General features: G+C 41.6%; 1 protein-coding gene across 1 annotated transcript in view; it reads left to right on the top strand.

Annotated features, from left to right (window-relative positions):
• PLPP4 (phospholipid phosphatase 4) overlaps positions 1 to 19261 on the top strand; it is a 107517-nt gene that overhangs the window by 43338 nt on the left and 44918 nt on the right. Inside the window, exons 3-5 of the mRNA XM_019556274.1 lie at positions 1357 to 1447; positions 4960 to 5023; positions 6575 to 6699. Of these exons, the coding sequence (XP_019411819.1) occupies positions 1357 to 1447; positions 4960 to 5023; positions 6575 to 6699 (280 nt within the window). The remainder of the gene's footprint in view (positions 1 to 1356; positions 1448 to 4959; positions 5024 to 6574; positions 6700 to 19261) is intronic.

The following is a 19261-nucleotide window of genomic DNA, read 5'->3' as shown; positions in this document are numbered from 1 at the left end:
AAACTTTCAGTCTCCAAATACATTAATTAACTTTTATTTTGAAATTTTGCAAAACAGTCTAAATACTTCAAATTCAAGTTGGAGCCCGACTCCTTTCTCTGCTGTCCCCTTCCTCCCATCCCAACCCAGCCCCTTAGATCCCATAGTATGTTGCTCTACAAGTGGTAGTTAGTGGATCCTGTTATGCAGTAGAGTACTATTCAGCATGTGGAAGGAGGCCAGTCTTTGAGTCCATGTGATGTTTGGCTCTTGCCCATCTCAGTTCCTCAGGTTGTTGATTCTTAAGATAACCCTCTTGCTGATAGACGCTCCTTGTGCAGTGCAGTAAAGTGTATAAAAAGTAGTGAGGAATTTCAGCATTGTTGGTACTCCTGAGGTGGGGGATAATGGGACCTATGAAAGAATATGCATTTGACAACAGAGGTTATAAGCAATGGGACCCTGGGTCTGCTTATGGCAGCCAGAGAAGGACAGCTTTAGCGGCAGGTGGCATGGTAGCACAGTGAGTCCAATTAGAAATATTTTTCAGTCGGATGTCCATTCAGAGAAAAAAATAGGAGCAGCAAAATAGTAATGAGGTCATTTGCTTTGTCTTCAGCCTGTTTCATGGTAATAAATAGCTATTGCTTTTCAGACCAAATTACAATATCCTCATCATGAGTTGTTCACCAGATATTTTAACTGTGATTGGCCTGAATGAAAAACAAAATAAAGAGTGGGTATAAATCTGACATCTCGTCTCACAGGGAGTAGTATCTTGCATTGGGAGTAGCCTAACTGATTTGTTGCATTCAGTGAGGCTGCTTGCATTCTGATAAGCTACTTAACACAAGGACAGTAGTTACTTTCCATTATAAATTGCACAATATGACCCTACAAACATCAGACATATAGTCTGACTTGATGAATAAAATTATGTTTACAGGATTAGGGCATATACCCCAATATGCTTTATGGTATTAAATGTTACACTGCTGTGAATGATATATGACACGGAGGAGGAAAGGCACTTAAATGCTTCTAGAAAACAATTGTAAGCGTATAGAGGTGTAGCTAGTGGCAGTAATGAGTCGTGAGCTTTATAGACTGTTTCTCCTTTTCATTTATGAATCTGACAGTTTAAATATAGCCCTAAGCAATTACCAATCAATTATAACCCACAATTATATTACCATTTTTAATATATTCATTGCCCTCTAGGTACAAATGCAAATCCATCCCACTCTGCTTGAGGTCAGGAGTTCGATAAAGATCATTTAGCCATCTCATCTAAATGGAGCTAAGTGGAACTAATTATTAATCAGTGGGACTGGCAGGAGTGGGCACTCTCACGAGATTGTTTGTTATCTCTTGCAGGCAATTTCGTTTCTCACACCGCTGGCAGTCATTTTTGTGGTAAAAATAATCCGGCGGACAGACAAGACTGAAATTAAGGAGGCTTTCTTAGGTAAAGTATACCTGCTTTTAAAATGAAACTTTTTGATCATTTTTGCCCAAAGTTGTACCAAGTTGTATTCTTAGCCACGAGGCATCCATGGGTGAAAGCCTGGCTCTGTAGTAGTCCACTGGAGTTGGCATCAGTTGGGCCAGAATTTCACCGTGTCTTAAGGAAATCTCTCTTGTACGTATCTTTTTAAATACATGAGGATCTCTTCCCTGTTTCTACTGTTTATCTGATCAAGTAGATTTGATCTTTCTCATGCTAAGTGGCTAGTGTCTGTAGCAGAAAGTGTCCCAATGAATTGCTCTTTACTTGAAAACCAGCGGCTTTTTCCGCGTTACTTGCAAATGAACAAAGTCTGGTGTCAGCCAAAGCACTTTACTTACAGGCAAAAGTTTCAGATATTGGCAGGGCATTTCTAATGAGGCATCCATGACTTTTAAGTTCTCTTGGCTTTGCTGCTTAAATGTATTGACTATCAGATCATGGAGCCATAAGTTTGCTAAGGTTTTTGCCTGAGCAAGCCTGAACGGAAACGGTGTTTAGGCAGCATAGGGCATCTGTGGTTGTTTTTTCTGTGCTGATGTTATAGTGGCTGGAGAAAGATATTGGGGACTGTTATTTTGATGCTGCCAGTAGTTGGTAGTATACTGTTAAATTTATTATAAGTTATATTTTATTGATGTAAATGCACTCACTAGAAAGGGGTCATGTAGCTATAAGTATAAATACATAGTGGTATGGTTTTGGTTTTAATTTTATTGCTGTTATTTCAAAATAAAAGGAACCATGGATCTGTTTTTCCACCTCTTTGGCCCAGGAATCTTCTGGACTGCATTCGCTTTTGATAGTTTGGACTGTACTTACCATTAGATCCACAGGATCCAGATAATAAAACTGTCTTTCAACCTCCTCCCTCCACATAAGCACATATGAAACCATGGTCTTGATGTAGCCATAAGCCTCATTTATTCAATATTGACATAAACATAAGACCTTTTGTGGCTTAGTATATTCAAAGAGATAAATCAGATTTAGTGGTTTAATGGGATCTCATCTTCAGACATGAACTTGTTCAGAACATTGGTTTAGACGAGGGGTTCTCAACAGGGGTGCTGCAGCCCCCTGGGATGCCATGAGGTCCTTTTGAGGATGCCATGGGGTACAAGAAGATAAGTGCTCACTTTTCCCTGCCTGGCCTCTGTGCAAGGAGGTGAGTGCAAGCTCATTGCTGGGTAAGCTTGCACTTGTCTCTGCCACTCCCTGTGTGAGGAGTTAAGTGCTTGCTCCTCGCCATGTGTGAGAAGCTAAGCCTAGGCTCTTCTGTGCCAGCTTCAGTGCAAGAAGATAAGGTCATGATTGTCCCTGCCCTGCCTCTCTCTTGGGAGATAAGTGTTTGTTGCTCCCTTTCCCCCCTGCCAGGAGGTAAGTGCTGCAATAAATACATTAGTTATTGAATTGGGGTGTCGCTCAAGTCACTGGAGTTCTGAAGAGGCACCAGGAGCCAAAAAAGGATGAAAACCATTGGTTAAAACTAGTGGTTTTCAACCTTTTTTCATTTTCAGACCCCAAAAAACTTTGGCATGGAGGTGCAGACCCCTTTCAACATTTCAGCTAGGTGGCGATCCCTTTGAATTGTAAATTTGGGTATTCACACACTTTTGATTGATCATAGTCCTCTTTCGCAAGCCCCTTAGACATAGTCTGTGGACTCCCAGGTTCCCACGTACCACAGGTTGAAAACCACTTGGTTTAGGCCATTCTCATTGACTTTGGTGGAACTCTGCTGTCACACAATATGAGGATCTGGTGCATTTTATGGAAACCTAAAAACCTGTTATGCTGCTAGTACAATTTCCTTTGTGCCACCTCGACTCTCAGCTAAGGACTGCAGAGGCTGGCTGTAGTTTTCCCTTGCTTTGCCACTAGTATAGCTATTAAAAAGGAAGCACAAATCTTATACCTGTGATAGCATTTTGTACCTGGCTTGCACTTGCATTGCAGATGGAGGTGGCTGCAAAATGTGAAAGGCTGTGTAGACAATCAGCCCTGTGGTTTTATAGTCATGTTAGAGCTTGGTAGAAACATCAGAGGGTTTTTAGTGTATCTTAGGAATGGTGTGTCTTGTACATTCCCTTTCTCTTAATAAGAAAACATGGTGTTATGACATTACTAGTCAAAAGCATTTGATCTTTCAGAAAAATTATTGTACAGCCACTACCTAAAGTTGCCATAAATAAATGAAAGCCTGGGTACAAGGAAGTATATATATGTGTTTATGTGTGTTGGGGCTGTGTGTGGTGGTGGGGAGTGTATGCATGTGTAAATATATGTGTATGTGTGCTGGGACTGTGTGTGGTGGGGGGGAGGAGAGAGGGAGAGAGAGGTTGAAAGTAAAAGGTGAAGGTCTATATTGGACAACACACCTGTCCTTGGGATTGATTTTTTTTTTTTTGCCAGCAGCCATTGTAAATGTCTGGGAATGCCCTTTTTGTTGTTGTTGCTTTTTACCTAAAAAAAAGAATAAAATAGACAAATCCTATGACATGGCAAAGATTCTTATGATAGACTGTGTCCTCGGACATTGATTTTATGGATTTCGACTGATAAGCGTTAGCGGGGTATTGGACTGCAACAATTGGGGTAGCAGTCCAATGAGAAAATAGCCTGGTGTGGGTGTCGTAATCGAAAGTTATCTCACTGTAACTGCTCTGCTGAAAATAAGAGATCTGCTGATAGATTTTCCAGGAGGAAATAAAGTGCACCGGTTCTTGCATTATAGCATGTAACAATAAGGTGGCTGGCAGCATTAAATCAGTTTAAATCTAACCAGGGAGAAACTTATGCCCTGTTCCAAAGCCTGTTAAAGTCAACATAAAGGCTTCCAAGAGATTTAGGTCAGGGTCTTCATGGAGTCTAGTGAACTTTGTGAGTAAATAGCAGGATATTTCTCTACCATAAACAAACATCATTTTATTAGACCATTCCTAGTTGTTATTCTTTTGTCCATCCCACAGCTGATTTTTTTTTCCTAAAGAAGATAGGAAAAAATTTCAATCTGCTCTGTTCAGATGCTAGCGGAGCAGAGCATCCAGGTGCTAGATGGTGTTGTGTACTAGGTTTCATGCAGATAGTTGTAAGAGATGGCTCCTGTTGCAAACAAGTTACATGTTCTTTGCTATTGAATATTGCTATTCTCCACTGCTTTGCTCCTGGTATAGTAATTTGAACAGAGCAGGTGTATTCAGAAACCCGCTCTCCAGTCACTTCTCATACGTCTGAAAGATGACCTAGCATTTCAAACTAGCATTCAAGGTCCCTGATCATTGCGCTGGTCTCAAATAAGCTCCTCAACAAGTAGAATAAGAAAACCATTGGGGTTATTAAAATCTTTCAGCTATGCTAAAGAATCCAATTTCAATCTGATAAAAGTTTCAATCCATAAATCAAATGCTTTAATGTTACAGTTTTATAACTTGGCAGCTATATTACTATTGTTCTGTTTGTTTTCTTTTTAGCTGTTTCCTTGGCTCTAGCTCTGAATGGAGTCTGTACAAATACTATTAAATTAATAGTGGGGAGGTAAGTCTTGTCATATTATAAATGATGGCTTAAACAGTCAAAGAAATTAGTACAGAGTTGACAAAATATCATCTGTCTTAATAAAAAAGATAACCACCGTTTCCAAACGCACTGGATTAGCAGAGACTTCTGTTGTGCTCCGCTCGCCCCTGGTGGGGTCGGTGCATGACCTCATTACGACACATCTGACTTGCAGGATTCTGTGCTGTCGCTGTTCGTGCTTGTGTGTTGGAAGATCCAGACAAACAAGAACAGGGCAAAAAAAGGTGCAAATTGAAATCCATTCATTTCATTGATGGCGCATGAGGGAAGAGCCACAGTGTGCAGGGATTTAGCTGCCAGCTCCCACTAGCAAAAGTAAATTGAAATCAATTCATTTCACCCTGTGACAGTGGAAGTGCATTTGATGTAGTACATATTACCACAGATGACATCTCCCAGCAGCACCAGGGCTCATCGGGCACACCTAGGTTGGAAGTCAGAGCCCTGAAGGGCTGTTTCTAGAGCTGTGAGAATCTGAACAAAAAGAAAGATGAGAATGTGTTTTAGGTCAGCCAGAACTTTTGCCTTTCTGGGCGATGGAGGGGTGGGGAACCAAACAAGCCAAACCCCGAGAGAAAACTCATTTTGGATTGATTGAAACATTTAGACTTTTACATTTATTCTTTGCTGAGTTAAGCAGGAATTCACAAATAGGTTTGATCCATCCAAAACTGCATTCCTCAGCAAATAAACTTTGTCCAATGAATTTTGTCTGGTTCCACCTCTTTTCTAGTGCTGTAGGAGTGCTGCAGGCAAAATATTTCTGCTTGTAGTTTGACTTAATTACTTTTCACCCCAAATATTTAGTTCTGGCATTCAGAACACTTAGCCCTTTTAATTTTACAAGTTTTTTTTTTTAGAAACTTCAGTAACCAGTCCTCCCAACAGTCTCGTGAGCTGGGTCAGAGTCACCGTTGTATCAGAAAGAAACCACAGTAGCAAAGGAAGTCAACATTCAAGCTGACTCGATTGTTTCTGGATTAGCACTTGATTGTTGCTTGATCCCAGTCCTAAGTAGCTGGCTTGGCCTCCCTGTTATAGTAACACCTAAGGTGGCTACCAGTAGGAAGGTCAACAAAACCCTATGCCACCCTGTGGAACTTGTGAGCAGCCCTGGGTAGTCTGCTAGCTCACTGAAAGAAATGTACAGGTTGGTCACTCTGTGAGATATATGAAGAGTAGCCCTGCAAAATCCTTTGCAGGGTTGAGTCTTTTATCCCGCCCCCCTACATAACCTCAGGCTTTGAACCCACCAGCCTAAAGAGACGGACCTGTCCAACTCCTGCTAAGCCATTGTGCTGGAGGAGTCTGCCTAGAGGCTCTATGTAAAAGTTCAGCATGAAATGAAACAGCGTATTGCGAAGAGAGACATTTCAGTTGCTACTGTAGGTAGAATAAAACAGAAGGAGTTGAACACCCTCTGTGATAGTCAATACATTTAACAATCGCTTTGAGGTCTGTTTCTAACTACAGCTCTTATGTTTTAAATGTTCATGGTGTTTTTTGTAGACCGCGTCCCGATTTCTTTTACCGCTGCTTTCCAGATGGAGTAATGAACACTGAAATGCACTGCACAGGTGATCCAGATCTGGTGTCGGAAGGCAGAAAGAGCTTTCCCAGTATCCACTCTTCCTGTAAGTTCATCCAAGAAAACAGTATACCTTTGGCAAGGTTAATCTCATCTATGTTTTAACATTGCTCTTTGTGACATGCTTTTTTGCTGGAGGGATCAGAACTTGTGTCTTGAGTCAGGAGTGCAGAAAGCACATGTCTTGAGCTCTCTGGTATGGTTCTTTTTAAAAACTAAGGTACTGTGCCTCTTTCCTTGAGTACTGCCTCTGTTTCCCAGGAAGTCTTATTGAATTTGGCAGAATAAGAAGTTGCTTGAGGTGAAAGAAGATGAGAAAATCAAGATCTGTAAGAACTTTTTCAGGGGTTTCTAGGAATCTGGATATACAGCAAATTTTGCTAGGTTTATTTACCAAACTTTGAGAAAATTACAAACCATCTAGTAGTTCTTATCTTTGTAAAACAACTTAGTGAACATAAGTTTGAATCATTGAGATTGCTCAGCTTGCGTGCATCTACATGTGCACTGCTGCAGTTTTTTACTCCGCAGCAGAATTATATTTGCATTTACAGTCCAGTGTCATAAGGCTGGACTGTGAAGGGCAGATGGGAATAAAGGGTAAATGGGGCTGCTTCTTCAACTTAGTTGAGTTCCACTAATTTTTTAGGTTAAGCGTATGGGAGGTAAGTGATAGCTATGTGCCCCCTCCAAGGTAGAGAATGGGAGTTTTGACAGTGTCCTTAATGTGCCAGCATGGACAGTTCCACATAGGAAGTGGTAAATCAACAGTAACTAACTACTTGCTGCAGCAAGACGGGCCTGGAGAGAAAATTGGGAAGAGTTTTGTCCCTTGGATGCTCCTAAAACAGGGCAGTATCCCATGACACCATACTTTTTTTTTGATAGTCCACAGTCTAGTTCTTATGTGGGGAGTTGTATATATGTATAGTATGCAGTTGTTTTGTTCGTGTAGTATTTATAGAATATATGCAATATCCTCAAATGCTAGTTTCTTACACCGAGTTGCAATCGTCATGGTTCAGTGAAGAACTTCTACTTTTAAACTACTGCATGCATGCGGGGGGGGGGGCCATCCACCATCCTGTGCTGCTGCTCCTCGTTCAGCCACATGCCACCCCCCTAGCTCCGTGTCTGGCACCGGGGGTACACTTATTAAAAAAGGTTGGAAATCCCTGTCATAATATTTCAGTATCTGATGGTGCTGTATGTTCTGAAGTCTTAGAAAGCAGCTTCGCATAAATATTTCATTTTCACTTAGCAGAAACACTATTCTACACTTTTACATCACTTCTTGCCACTATTTCTGCATAGCAGGGTCATCCAGATTATAGGAATGTCAAGATTCTTATTTTAAACAATTGTAATGATAGGAAGTTCATTTCCTTGCTGCTTCTTTTGTCCTCTACTGGTCACAAGTGTGGCAAGTAGCAACATAATATAAAATGGAGAGTCAGACTGCATTCTTGGGATGTTCCAAACCATAGATGTTCAGAAGTGCTGCCTTCCACTATAAATTTCCTAACTGCCTGCTATCATGGTGGACTCTGCTCAACTCCAAAGAAAAAGGACACACTCCTTTTTCTTTGGAGTTTGAGTTCGTCTCATTTTATTTGAGTTGGTCTAATAAAAGATACTGGATTTACCCAAAGAACCTTGTCCGCTTACGTCCTTAGAGCAACATGACTACAACCTACACCCCTGAAAAAAAGGACACGCTCCAATTGGAGTCAGTAAAGTCCAAAATTTCCCTTCATGAACATGAGCCTAAGACTTCTCCTTAAGTCAAGCCTAAACTTCTCCCTAGGTTCCTTCCTTCAGGATTTCTTTTGTCCCAGACACTAACTATGTCAGTCAGAGGGCTCTTCTTACGCCCTCCTATCCAGAGTGGAATAAAATGAGTAACTACAAGTTACTATTGATAAATGTGTACTATAGCCTGTAGCCCAATACTACTGACCAGGATGGGTTAACTGAATTGTGTCAGTGTTATATAGATTGCACCCTTAGAGCTAAATGCTGTTCTCTCACCAGTGTAATATGGCGTGACGGTATTAACATTAGTGGAGTGGTACCATAGTTGCAGAGGTGTAAGTGAAAATGGAATTTTATCTTTAATATTACCATACTTCCTCCAGCATTAAGTTCAGCTATAGCTTCTGCACTGTAACATAAAGAGTTGGGGAGTTTGCCCATATTCCTAGTATTTAAGCAGCACCAAGAAGTTTATGGTTTTTTCCCACGATTTCTTCTTTTTATAGTGTCAAAAAAATATAAACTTGCTCTGAGAAGAACGAGACTTGACATGATAAACTGTAGTATCTCTCTGTGAATGATAGTTAAAAGTAGCCCAGTGCAGTTTGGTATTTTCTTTTTCATTTGAACATGTGAAGGAAATAAATCACAAGTGAAAGCAACATGCTGCCAGGCAGCTGGTAAAAAGAGATTAAAAGCCCCAATTCAAGAGTCATTCTTACCATCAATTCAGTGTTTCTTACAGTAGTCCTTGGCCTTGTTGTCAGGCAGAGTGCTTTAGATACACGTATCTAAAATCTGATCCATGCAAAACAAGTCTTTTGACAGAAAAGTTTGTTTGGTTGTAGACTCAGAGATACATGAACGTGTAACAAGTTTGTATTGCTGAGATGTCACCAGTGCTGGAATCTCATTTTCCATGTACAATACGTTGCATGTTACCTTCCTTATATTCTGTGACTGTCTTGTGGGGAGTGCATCAGGGGGGTCCCTACACCCTCCATCCTGCCTCACACTCCACACACCCACACCCTGCCTCCACAACCCCCATCGACATATACATATACATACGCATACATACATATCCTATGCCCCCCTACGCAGCCACACCCTCTCACCCCCCACACAATATAAAAGAGTGAAACTTTATTTCAGGGTTATTATGCAGTCTCTTCTTTATACCCTACACAATCACAAGTCATGACAAATATTTTTGTCATAACATTAAAATATAGTAAGTGTTTGATTTTAGTGTATGATTTCCTTTTTTTCTGGTTCTAAGATGGTGACCTCCCCTCTTAAACAGAGTATTTGGTGGGGGGGCAGCAAGGGGAAGGACTTCTGGTGGCAAAGGTCCTAAATATATCTGGGGGCAGGATTTCCGGTCCCAATGTGGCGAGCCTGGGGTGGGGCAACTGTTAAGGGGTGGGGCTACCTATGTGGCCCCCAACAGGGGTGGGGCTTCTTATGTGGCCCGCCAAAACTTGTTATGTGGCCCTCCACCTGAAATAATTGCCCACTCCTGCCATAGGTCCTTTATTTCTGCTTGCATCATTTTCAGTAGTAGTATTTCCTGGATGGATGATGGCAGTGCAATGACAAGACTATATGCTGGACTTTGGTTACTTGGTTGCAAAGCCAGGCCAGTCGCTTGTGGGGCTTATAACCCAGCTCAGGAGGGTGAGAAGATTATCAAAAAAGCTGCTATCCAAACATCACCCCCCAGTGTTTCTCTTCTTCTTGCATATCACCTCAGAAAGTCGACTCCTCCAACCATTTAAGAGTAGATCCATCAATATTACTGCACATTTTTAAACTGTTTGGTGGACCATATAGAGGGCAACCAGTGAGTATATGCTGGGCTGTCTGATCTCCTTTGCCATAGGGACACATTGGTGAGTTTGTAAGGCCCATTTTATGTTTGATTTTGTCGAAGGCTCCATAGGCTGATCGCAGTTGATTCAGGTTTACCCATGCCTTACATGGGAGTTTATGGCCAGGAGGGTGGGTGTGATGATGGTAGTTGTATGTAGTTGTGTAGTGGGGTGTGGTTATTATTCCATTGCTCTTCCCACCTTCTCTGGGCCATGACGATAGCATGGTGCTCCTGCTTTCTTTGTGGTGTTTCTGAAGGGTACTGGTAGGGTTTTCTGCTTCTTGGATGTTTCTGCATTGGGTATTTTTCAGTCGTGTCATGTAGTAGATGGTCTTTCTGTTGGGCTTCTATTGCCAGGTTAAGCAGTATTCTAGACCTCTTGATGTTATGAGAGGGTCTTCCTGCCACGATGAACGTATTTCCCATTCTGTGTATACCACTTACTGTTCATAGTGTCGAGTTCAGGGTACTGTCCAGTTTGTGGGCGTGGGTGCTACTTGCTCACGCAGGAAGGCAGTATTCTGCTGGTGCATAAACCATGACTAGTGTAGTTGTTCTCAAGGTAGAGAAGTCGGCTCCCCATGTTGTACCAGCTAGTTTCTTAATGGCTGCTGCTATTGATAATACCTTGTGCCTCAACTTCTTCAGTTGGTGGTGGAAGGTTAGGCTTCTGTCTAGAGTGACACCCAAGTAGGTTGGTCTCTTCTTGTGGAGGGAAGAGTGTTACCCCTCAACAACTCTTATCTTGGCATTCGTCGCATGATTGTTCAGATGAAAAAGTGCGGAGGTGGTCTTCTGTATATTCAGCTTCAGTTGTCACTGTTTTAGGTAGGAAGCTATGAGTTCCATGTCATGGTTCAGTTTGGCCTCTACTGATGATATGTTTCTCTCTTCACTTGGGACGGCCCTCTGTGAGGTTACAAACAACTGAGCAGAGATCCAGGCCTCTAATCTTAAAAATATAAATTGTACAATGTAGGGTGAAACATCACAGGAAGATGCTTTCATGGGGTTCTGCCATCAAGCTGATCTTCTAGGCTGACTGACGTCATACTTAGGCTCAGCAAAACATGGGTAGATTTTTTTGCAGCCAGAGACATTGTATTATATGAGTAAGAGCATCTTAAATTGAGCAGGGATGGGAAAATCAGACCTTGTTTTGGATGTTTCCTTATTATACAGGAAGTCAGCTCATCAGGAAAAAGGTTGACTATTTAAAAGTGGAACTCAAACTTTGGCTGTAGCTTGAATTACAGAGTATGTGCAATCATCCTATTCAGTGCAGGTAATGCTGAGGGTTTTTTTTCAAAGTGCATCAGGAAGTTTTATGCAAGTTGGGTGTGTGTTTTCCCTACATCTCCAATTTAAACCCTTTAAGGGTTGAGCAGCTTTCTGTCTTTGGATACAGGAAATAGTCTAAAATGACAGTAAGGATCATCTTTTTTAATTGCTTAATGGAACATAAATGGATTGCCAAGAAGATAAGTATATTTACAGTATGAAAGACTTAGTGTTAGTCTTAAGTCAGGGTAACATTGTACCATATAGATTAAAAGCCATGCTGGAGGCCTGTAGTAGAATTGCTTGCAGTATCAGAATTTAATTTTGCTACTCTGTGGGTGTGTCTACACATCACTGTGCCCAGGGAGTGCACCGCTACAGCGATGGAGCTGGTGATCATGTGTGACGTGTAGGCACACCCTCTGGCTGTTGTATTAATTCATGAAGAAAGGGAATGTTACAGTCGAGCTGCATTTGTTTCAGTTGTGTAGTAGATGGAACACGATATGTTTCTGATATCTAACCTAAACTTCCCTTGCTGCAACTTGAGACCATTGCTGCTTTTTCTGTCATCTGCCACCCTGAGAACAGTTTAGCTCCATCCTCTTTGTAATCACCCTTCCAAGGTAGTTGCAGGCTGTTATTACATCCTCCCTCTGTGTTCTCTTCTCCAAATTAAATAAGCATCTCATAAGTTCTCTTCCCCTGCCGTCTAACTATTTTTGTTGCCCTCCCCTGCCTCACCAGTCCAGAATAGAGGGGAATAATCACTTCCCTCAGTCTATTGGCAGCAGTCCTACTAATGCAGCCCAGTATGCTGTTAGCTTTCTTTGCAACAAGGGCACACAGTCAGCAGTCTGTATTGGTGCATGGGATTTTTCCATCTTAGGTGCAGGACTTTACACGTGTCCTTATTCAACTTTATGAGATTACTTTTGGTCCAGTCCTCCAATTTGTCTAGGCCACTCTGATTCTTAGCTCTACCCTTCAGCATATCTACTACCTGCCCTGCACCAGCTTGGCGTCATCTGCAGACTTGTTGCACTATATCCCATCCCATCCCATCTTCCAGGTTCTTGACGAAGACAGTGAATAAAACTGGCCCCAGGACCTACCTGCCCTGGGGCACTCTACTTGGCTGCCAAGTAAACATTGAGCCATTGATACCCTTTGCGTCCAACAATCCAGCTATTTTTCTGTCCACCTTACAGTCCATTCATCCAACCTTTATTTTCTTAGCTTGCTTGTGAGAATATTGTGGGAGACTGTATCCAAGCCTTGCTATAGTCAAGTTATATCACATCTACTGCTCTCCCTGTATCCACAGAGCCAGTCATCTCATTATAGAAAGCAATCCATTCCAACTGTTTCTAATCACCTTCTTCTCCAAATGCTTAGAAATGCATTCCTAGAGGACCTGCTCCATGATTTTTCCAGGGACTGTCTGTGCTCTGAGAGGATTGACTGCGAAGTAGACAAAATTACCATTCCCCACTGAGTAGATACTGTAACCCCATGTGTGGAGGCTGCTGAAGACATGCTTCAAATCAAGGTAAAGCAGCCCTAGCCATGTCTTATGTTCCTTGCAGCCTTTTCTGCATAGGATTACTGAGGTTGTGACTTCTTTGTCCAAAAAGGATTGGAGAAATTCTCAGAGGAAAGGTGCATCAGTAGCTATTGAGAATGGGAATTAGGGGGACAGTCTCTGAATCGGAACTTCCTAGGCCTTAAATGCTGGAGGCAGTGAGAGAGGAACAATGGAAAAAATGTGTCATACCCTGTTCACTCTCCCTTTCAGTGTCCCCTCTCTACCAGTGTGTGACACAGGATACTGGGCAAGATGAGCCTTTAGTCTGACCTAGTAAATGACGGTGCTTAATGCATCTTTTTGCTCCGGAGAACTTTTCACTAGTGATCCTTACTCTAGACTTCGTGCCAGCACAGACCCTGTACTAAATTGGACCAGGGAGTCCTTTTGATAAGGTGGTCTACTTTTGGTATTTAATAATATTGCAAAGGCTCTATATTTTGTTGGCCATTTTGGCCATGTCAAAACACTTATTCTGCGACTATGCAAGTCACATAGCAATTGAATAAGTTATAGTTCTTCAAGAGGCACATCTGGTGTAGGAGTGTTGACTTGCAGTGAGGAAGAGGAGAAAGTCAGTCCTGCCTCTGGAGAATGCTAACACTAGTGTGCTCGCCAGTGGCAGAATTTCTCCTCTGCGGTTGATAGCATGTAGTGGCAATGCTGTTTGCTCTAGCCATCTAAAAGATCTTGAAACGTATCCCCCTTTATGCTTAGCACAGCAGAAGGTAGGATATTGCCTCTGCCCCAACTAGGCTACCTTTCTTCCTCTCTTTCAGCCAGTCTTCCCTGATATGCCTCCTTATGGACAGGCATGCTAGGTTTGCCTCTGTTTTCTTCTCTCTTGGTACTAGCTATTGTTTAACTATGCAAGGCAAGGTAGCAAAATCAAAACATAAAAAAGAAAAAAAACCAAAATGGCTGTTCATGTTGACATGATGCTCTGGTATATTTAACACAACAAACAGCATGAATCGTGCTGAAATCAATAAAAACTATTATAGTGTGGACAAACTGGAATTAATAATATGTATAACATAATGATTACCCAGGGTACAGAACAGGGAGAAATACAGTGCATCAGTAAAATACACTTAATTAAATGAGATGCATGTGTACTGGCTGATAAGTGACAAATACAATGAATAAATAAAGCACACAACTGAATAAGCCAAATGCATAGTAGTGGGTGATTGAAAAGCATGCTGAATTTGCAGGCGTGCAGCATACTAATAGGACGGACATAAAGCCTCCTGTAATTGATTTCTCCCTTCTTATTACACGACCGATGTCGCTTTGGTGTCTGCGTCAGGTTGACAAGATCTTTCCACAAGCCAAGTGTGAGCCCAGACTTCTATTGTGCAATTTATTTGAAAATCGATAATGTCAAAGTCTTTAGATATTTGTTGTTGAAAAGTGCCGATTGTACAAAAGTCCCTTGTTATGTTTAATTATTGCCTTCCACAGTAGAGTCCGGAGAAAGTGAACGGGAAATAGGCTCTTATAATGCCAGTTTTACATTCAGTAGAGCAATTCCAAGTAAACCAGCTGTCCAGTGATAAACACTGGAAATGAAATCAGAAAGGTTGTTTTCAATATCAGTCAGTCCTTTGTTACCATAAATAGCTTTGTGTGTTTACCAATTCAAGAAAGATTTCTCAGTTTGCCTTTTTTTTTTTTAAATGTATTCTGCTTTTGCTGAACATTTTATTTTAGACAATTTATACATGTTGGGAGATCTGAGTTTGCCTGGGTGAGAAAATTTAGAAGATATGAGCAGAATACATTTTTAAAATGATTTAAATGTGCCCAAATATTCAGTATCACAACGTAATAGCCCCTGATATTTATGACAGAACAGAAAAGTTTGGTTTTGTATGATAGTCACATCCTAAAAATGCCTTTATTTCAGAGTTTTATTGCTTATGGTCACCATGGGAATCTGAAGAATGAAGTTGATTGTCCAGCCCTAGCTTTCCTCTTGAGCTAGAACAAACAGCAAATAGCCTGTAAAATAATGAACTCTCTGCCTTTGCTTTCCTCAGGAAGCGAATTCCCTTTTTCCTGAATTCTTTGTGTGCTTAAAAGAGCTATTGACTTCTGTTGACTTCAGTGGGAATATCAGGTCTGCAGGGTTTGTAGTATTAGACAAACAAGGTGACTAAATGGAATATAGGGTCAGTGTATGGGCTTAGGTCACAAAAAAGCCATTCAAGAACATCCCTGGCTTCAGTGGCAAAAGACCCATTACTGCCAGGTTAGAAGCTAGCTAACTAAAGACACTTTTCACCCTCCTTCCCAAATTAGGGCAACGGGCAGAAGGAAATGCAAATGTTATAGGAGAACAAGAAAGAGGCATCATGACACAGTAGCCCACAGAGGAGGGAGTCCTGGGTTCTAGGTCCAGCTGCCACTTATTTTTTTTCCTTTTACCCAATGCATAAACAGTCCAGGGAGCAGAACGATCAAATCAATGGCACAAAGATATTGAAGGAGGATCTCATTTCAGGTAATAAGACCGTGGTATGCAAAGGAGCCAAATATCATGACAAAGATGGAGACAGAGGAAAGAGAAAAGGGTATGAGGGCTAATGTACTTCTGATTGTACAGTCGCAGCAATTAGCTGGCTGTAATTCAGCAAGGCAGGATGGAAACAGAAATGGAAATTCTGTCTTCATTTTATACTTCCACTAAGGTATCATGAGGACAAGCCAGTTTGCACAACTGCTAATGTCCTTGCAGGAATTTGGATTTGGAACATAAATTAGGACTTTACTGTTCACCTCCAACCCGAATTGAGCTATATCCAAAAAGCCCCTTCCTTGAAAACACATTGAGTTTGGATCCAGACCCAAACTTTTCAGTTTAGGCCCATTCTTAAACTAGATTCAAGAAGCTGGAGATAGAACAGCCTTGTATCATTTTCAGGAGATCAGTCCCTTCCTAGTGCCAGATTGATTGTTCCTGACAAAATATATATTTTAGCTTTTTTCCCAGCCTGATTTTTAAACATCTTAGCTAATAGGGGTTCCTGCAGTTCTCTTGGAAGATTATTATACAGTCTATTGAGTTCACCATAGGATAAATACTTTTCTCTGATGTAATCTTGAGCCATCTAATTGGATAGTTCTCTTTGGTGTCAGATTCATCATTTCAATCTGGTTCTCCTCTATTAAGCTACACTTTAATGTATTAGTTTACTAACTGCTCCAGTACTTTGTTGAATAGCTATGTTTTTCTTCCTATGTAAGTACAGCAAATGATGGTACCATTCATTTCATTTTTTTTTTTGCATAGTAAACATCCATGATGCATCTATGACTAACACCAGTTAAGAAACTAAGGGATCGCTTTTCCAGGGCTGCTGATCCCCAGCATGTCCTGCCTGCTTGCTCCTGTTCTACAGGTTTCAAACAGACCAGTGAGGTTGAAGCAGCACTGAGGGCAGCCCACACCACTACTCCCAAAATCATGGTCTGCAGTGTGCCCCAGTCCCCACTGCAACTTCTCTGCTTCATTGCTAGTCTGGATGCATGTGGAGGAGGAGAGAGGTGGGACAGCATGTTTGAGATCAGCACCACAGGAATGCCAGGGAAGACGTTTGGTACACCCTCAAACTTACAAATACTGCCCCATGGATCTACTTGGACATTAAGTGCAGTGAGAAAACTGACCTCATCTTAAAGAAGTGGGTAGGAGTTGATGCAGGAAAGAAAGCTGGCTGCCAATGAGTACACAGACCATCCTGCACTTTTAGATTCAGCTTCAGCCCTTGACATTCTGTGCCTACACCACTGCGAAACAACATAGTGGGCCTGTCTGTACATGCCACTAGTGTGCAACAATAAACTGCAGAGCTTATTGGGGCATGTGAGCAACCTCCCGGGCACACCATTTACAAGTGCACCCGTACAGCAACACATTGAGCCGGGTCGCAGCAGCCCAGTGCTGCTCCAACTGGGCTCGACATGCTGTGGAGGGGCTGGCTGGGGCATGAGGATGCTTCAGCATGGGGCTAGCTGGCAGGCAGTCCCCACGCTGGAGCACGCTCATACCCCAGCTAGCTGGCCTGGCTCAGCATCTACACATGTACTGCTGAGCACAAAAATACTCTGCAGCAGGGTACTACCATGCTGCGGAGTTCATATTAGTTTTCTGCACCTGAGTAAGGGTGCACATGTAGATGCTGAGCTGTTTACTGCACAGTTAATTAGTCAACTGGACAGTAAACATCTTATGTAGATGCGCTCAGTGAGTGATCTTGTATATAGGAGGGAGATTGGGAGCATTGTTTTTTAACTAGTGCATCATCCCTTTGGGCATGTTTTATGTGGCTCTGCTTCCAGGTATTATGTTCCTAAAGATACATAACACAACAGTGCCACAAAGCATTTTCCACATTGCTTGAAATTCTTGGAGGTTAGTTAACCTGGCCTCCTGAAAACCCCAGTAAGTACCACCTATACCTTTAGGTAATTAAATAACTTTGAAAACATGGGCATTCAGAGTTCGAATTTTCTGCTTGTGGCTTCTTTCAGCGAGTTGGAAAAGTAATCCAGGATAGACTCTAATTGGAACTGTTGAGAAACGGTTTTTGCAGCGTAATTGAAAGAATCTTTTTATAAGGCTAGATGGAGTTTGGCAAAGAGCTGATACATAGATCTCTTTGAACAGAACAGGGTAAGATTTTTCAAGAAGGAAATTCTTTGCTAAAACCCTCCAGCTTATAATTGCAAAGGATATTCTCTGTATTAATTACTACAGGCTTTTATCTTGGAAGGAGCCTGAGCCAGAAACTGGGTCCCCTGATTCAGTGTTTTTCCAAGTTTGTGATGTTCACTTTGGGGATGGAGATTGGAGTCAAACTGAGAAGGGCCAGAGCCCCAGCCCAATGACTCATGAATTCTTGGCTATTCAGTAAGTCAGCTCCAAGAGGATGGTTAGAGCGGCCTTACTAAGGCCGTTCTATAGCAGATCTTAGCAGATAGGGTGCTCTCCTGAGAAGTAGAAAACCTGAATTGAAATCCCCTCAGGATGAAAAGGCCTATGACACAGGTTTTTCACTTCTTGAGGTGTGCACTAATGAATTCTGGAGGGCCATTGTGTAAAATGTGGGCATCAGTATCTTTGAGCTGTATTTAGTGCACATTAGGTATGACTCTTTTGATTCTACCAGCAGGTGTTTCTACAGGGAATAAGGATGAGTTTTAAGGTATTTCCCACCAAAAATGTGAATTGCAAGGAAGCTCAGGAGGGAGTTAAATGCTATGGTGCACATAAGTACGTCATCTGAATAACTGGTGAGTATGCTTAGAAGCCCAAGTATAGAGAGCTAGGGAACCATAAGGTCCAGAACAAATGCATCTAATGAGTTCTGTGGCTTTTAGTACAGAGCCAATTTGGATTGCTCTTGGAACGTAGGCAGTTAAACTTTGCCTAAGTCACATTTGGGTGTGTAAAGTAACCAATCTGAATCCTGGTCTTTGACTAATACATGAATGTCTCTCCATAATGCAGGTACTTTATTGTTCCATAACACATACACAATACAGTTACAACACAGCAATCCTTCTGTCTTGGCACTGCCTGTGAACTTCATACATTAAACCTATGGGGAAAATTAGGAAAGATTTGGCATACTGTTTTTGAGAGTTCAGTAATCTAATCACGACTACTCCCTGCCTTTTTCACGTGGTTTAACGGTACATTGGGTAGTCATACATTTAGATGGAAAGAGTCTGCAGAATATTGTTCAAACAGCTAAACTAATTCACAGAGCCAAAGTCTATAGAGAGTGCATAGGTATGTAGGCTAATCTGATGGGTCTGTTTTATCCCAGTTTATCAACTAAACCTAAATTTTGAGCCGGGTCTAGTTTTGGGGTATTGGTAATAATCACATATTTATTTACTTTCTCCTTTGTACACGGTTATACTTGACACATGGAAGAGTGTTGGTACTAATAGCTAGCAATATTTTTAGAGACAGTGTGAAATAACATACTAATATAAAATACTTCATATATTTCTTTAGCAGGGTGTAAAATGCTAAATTATATAGTTAGATCTGATAATACCTGGCAAGTATCTCAATTCTCCAGTGTTAAC

Source organism: Crocodylus porosus, unplaced genomic scaffold (genome assembly GCF_001723895.1).
Source record: "Crocodylus porosus isolate Cpor-Errol unplaced genomic scaffold, CroPor_comp1, whole genome shotgun sequence".
NCBI lineage: Eukaryota > Metazoa > Chordata > Crocodylia > Crocodylidae > Crocodylus > Crocodylus porosus.
The sequence above is the reverse complement of the archived record's forward strand: the minus strand, read 5'-3'. Positions and strand labels throughout refer to the sequence as shown.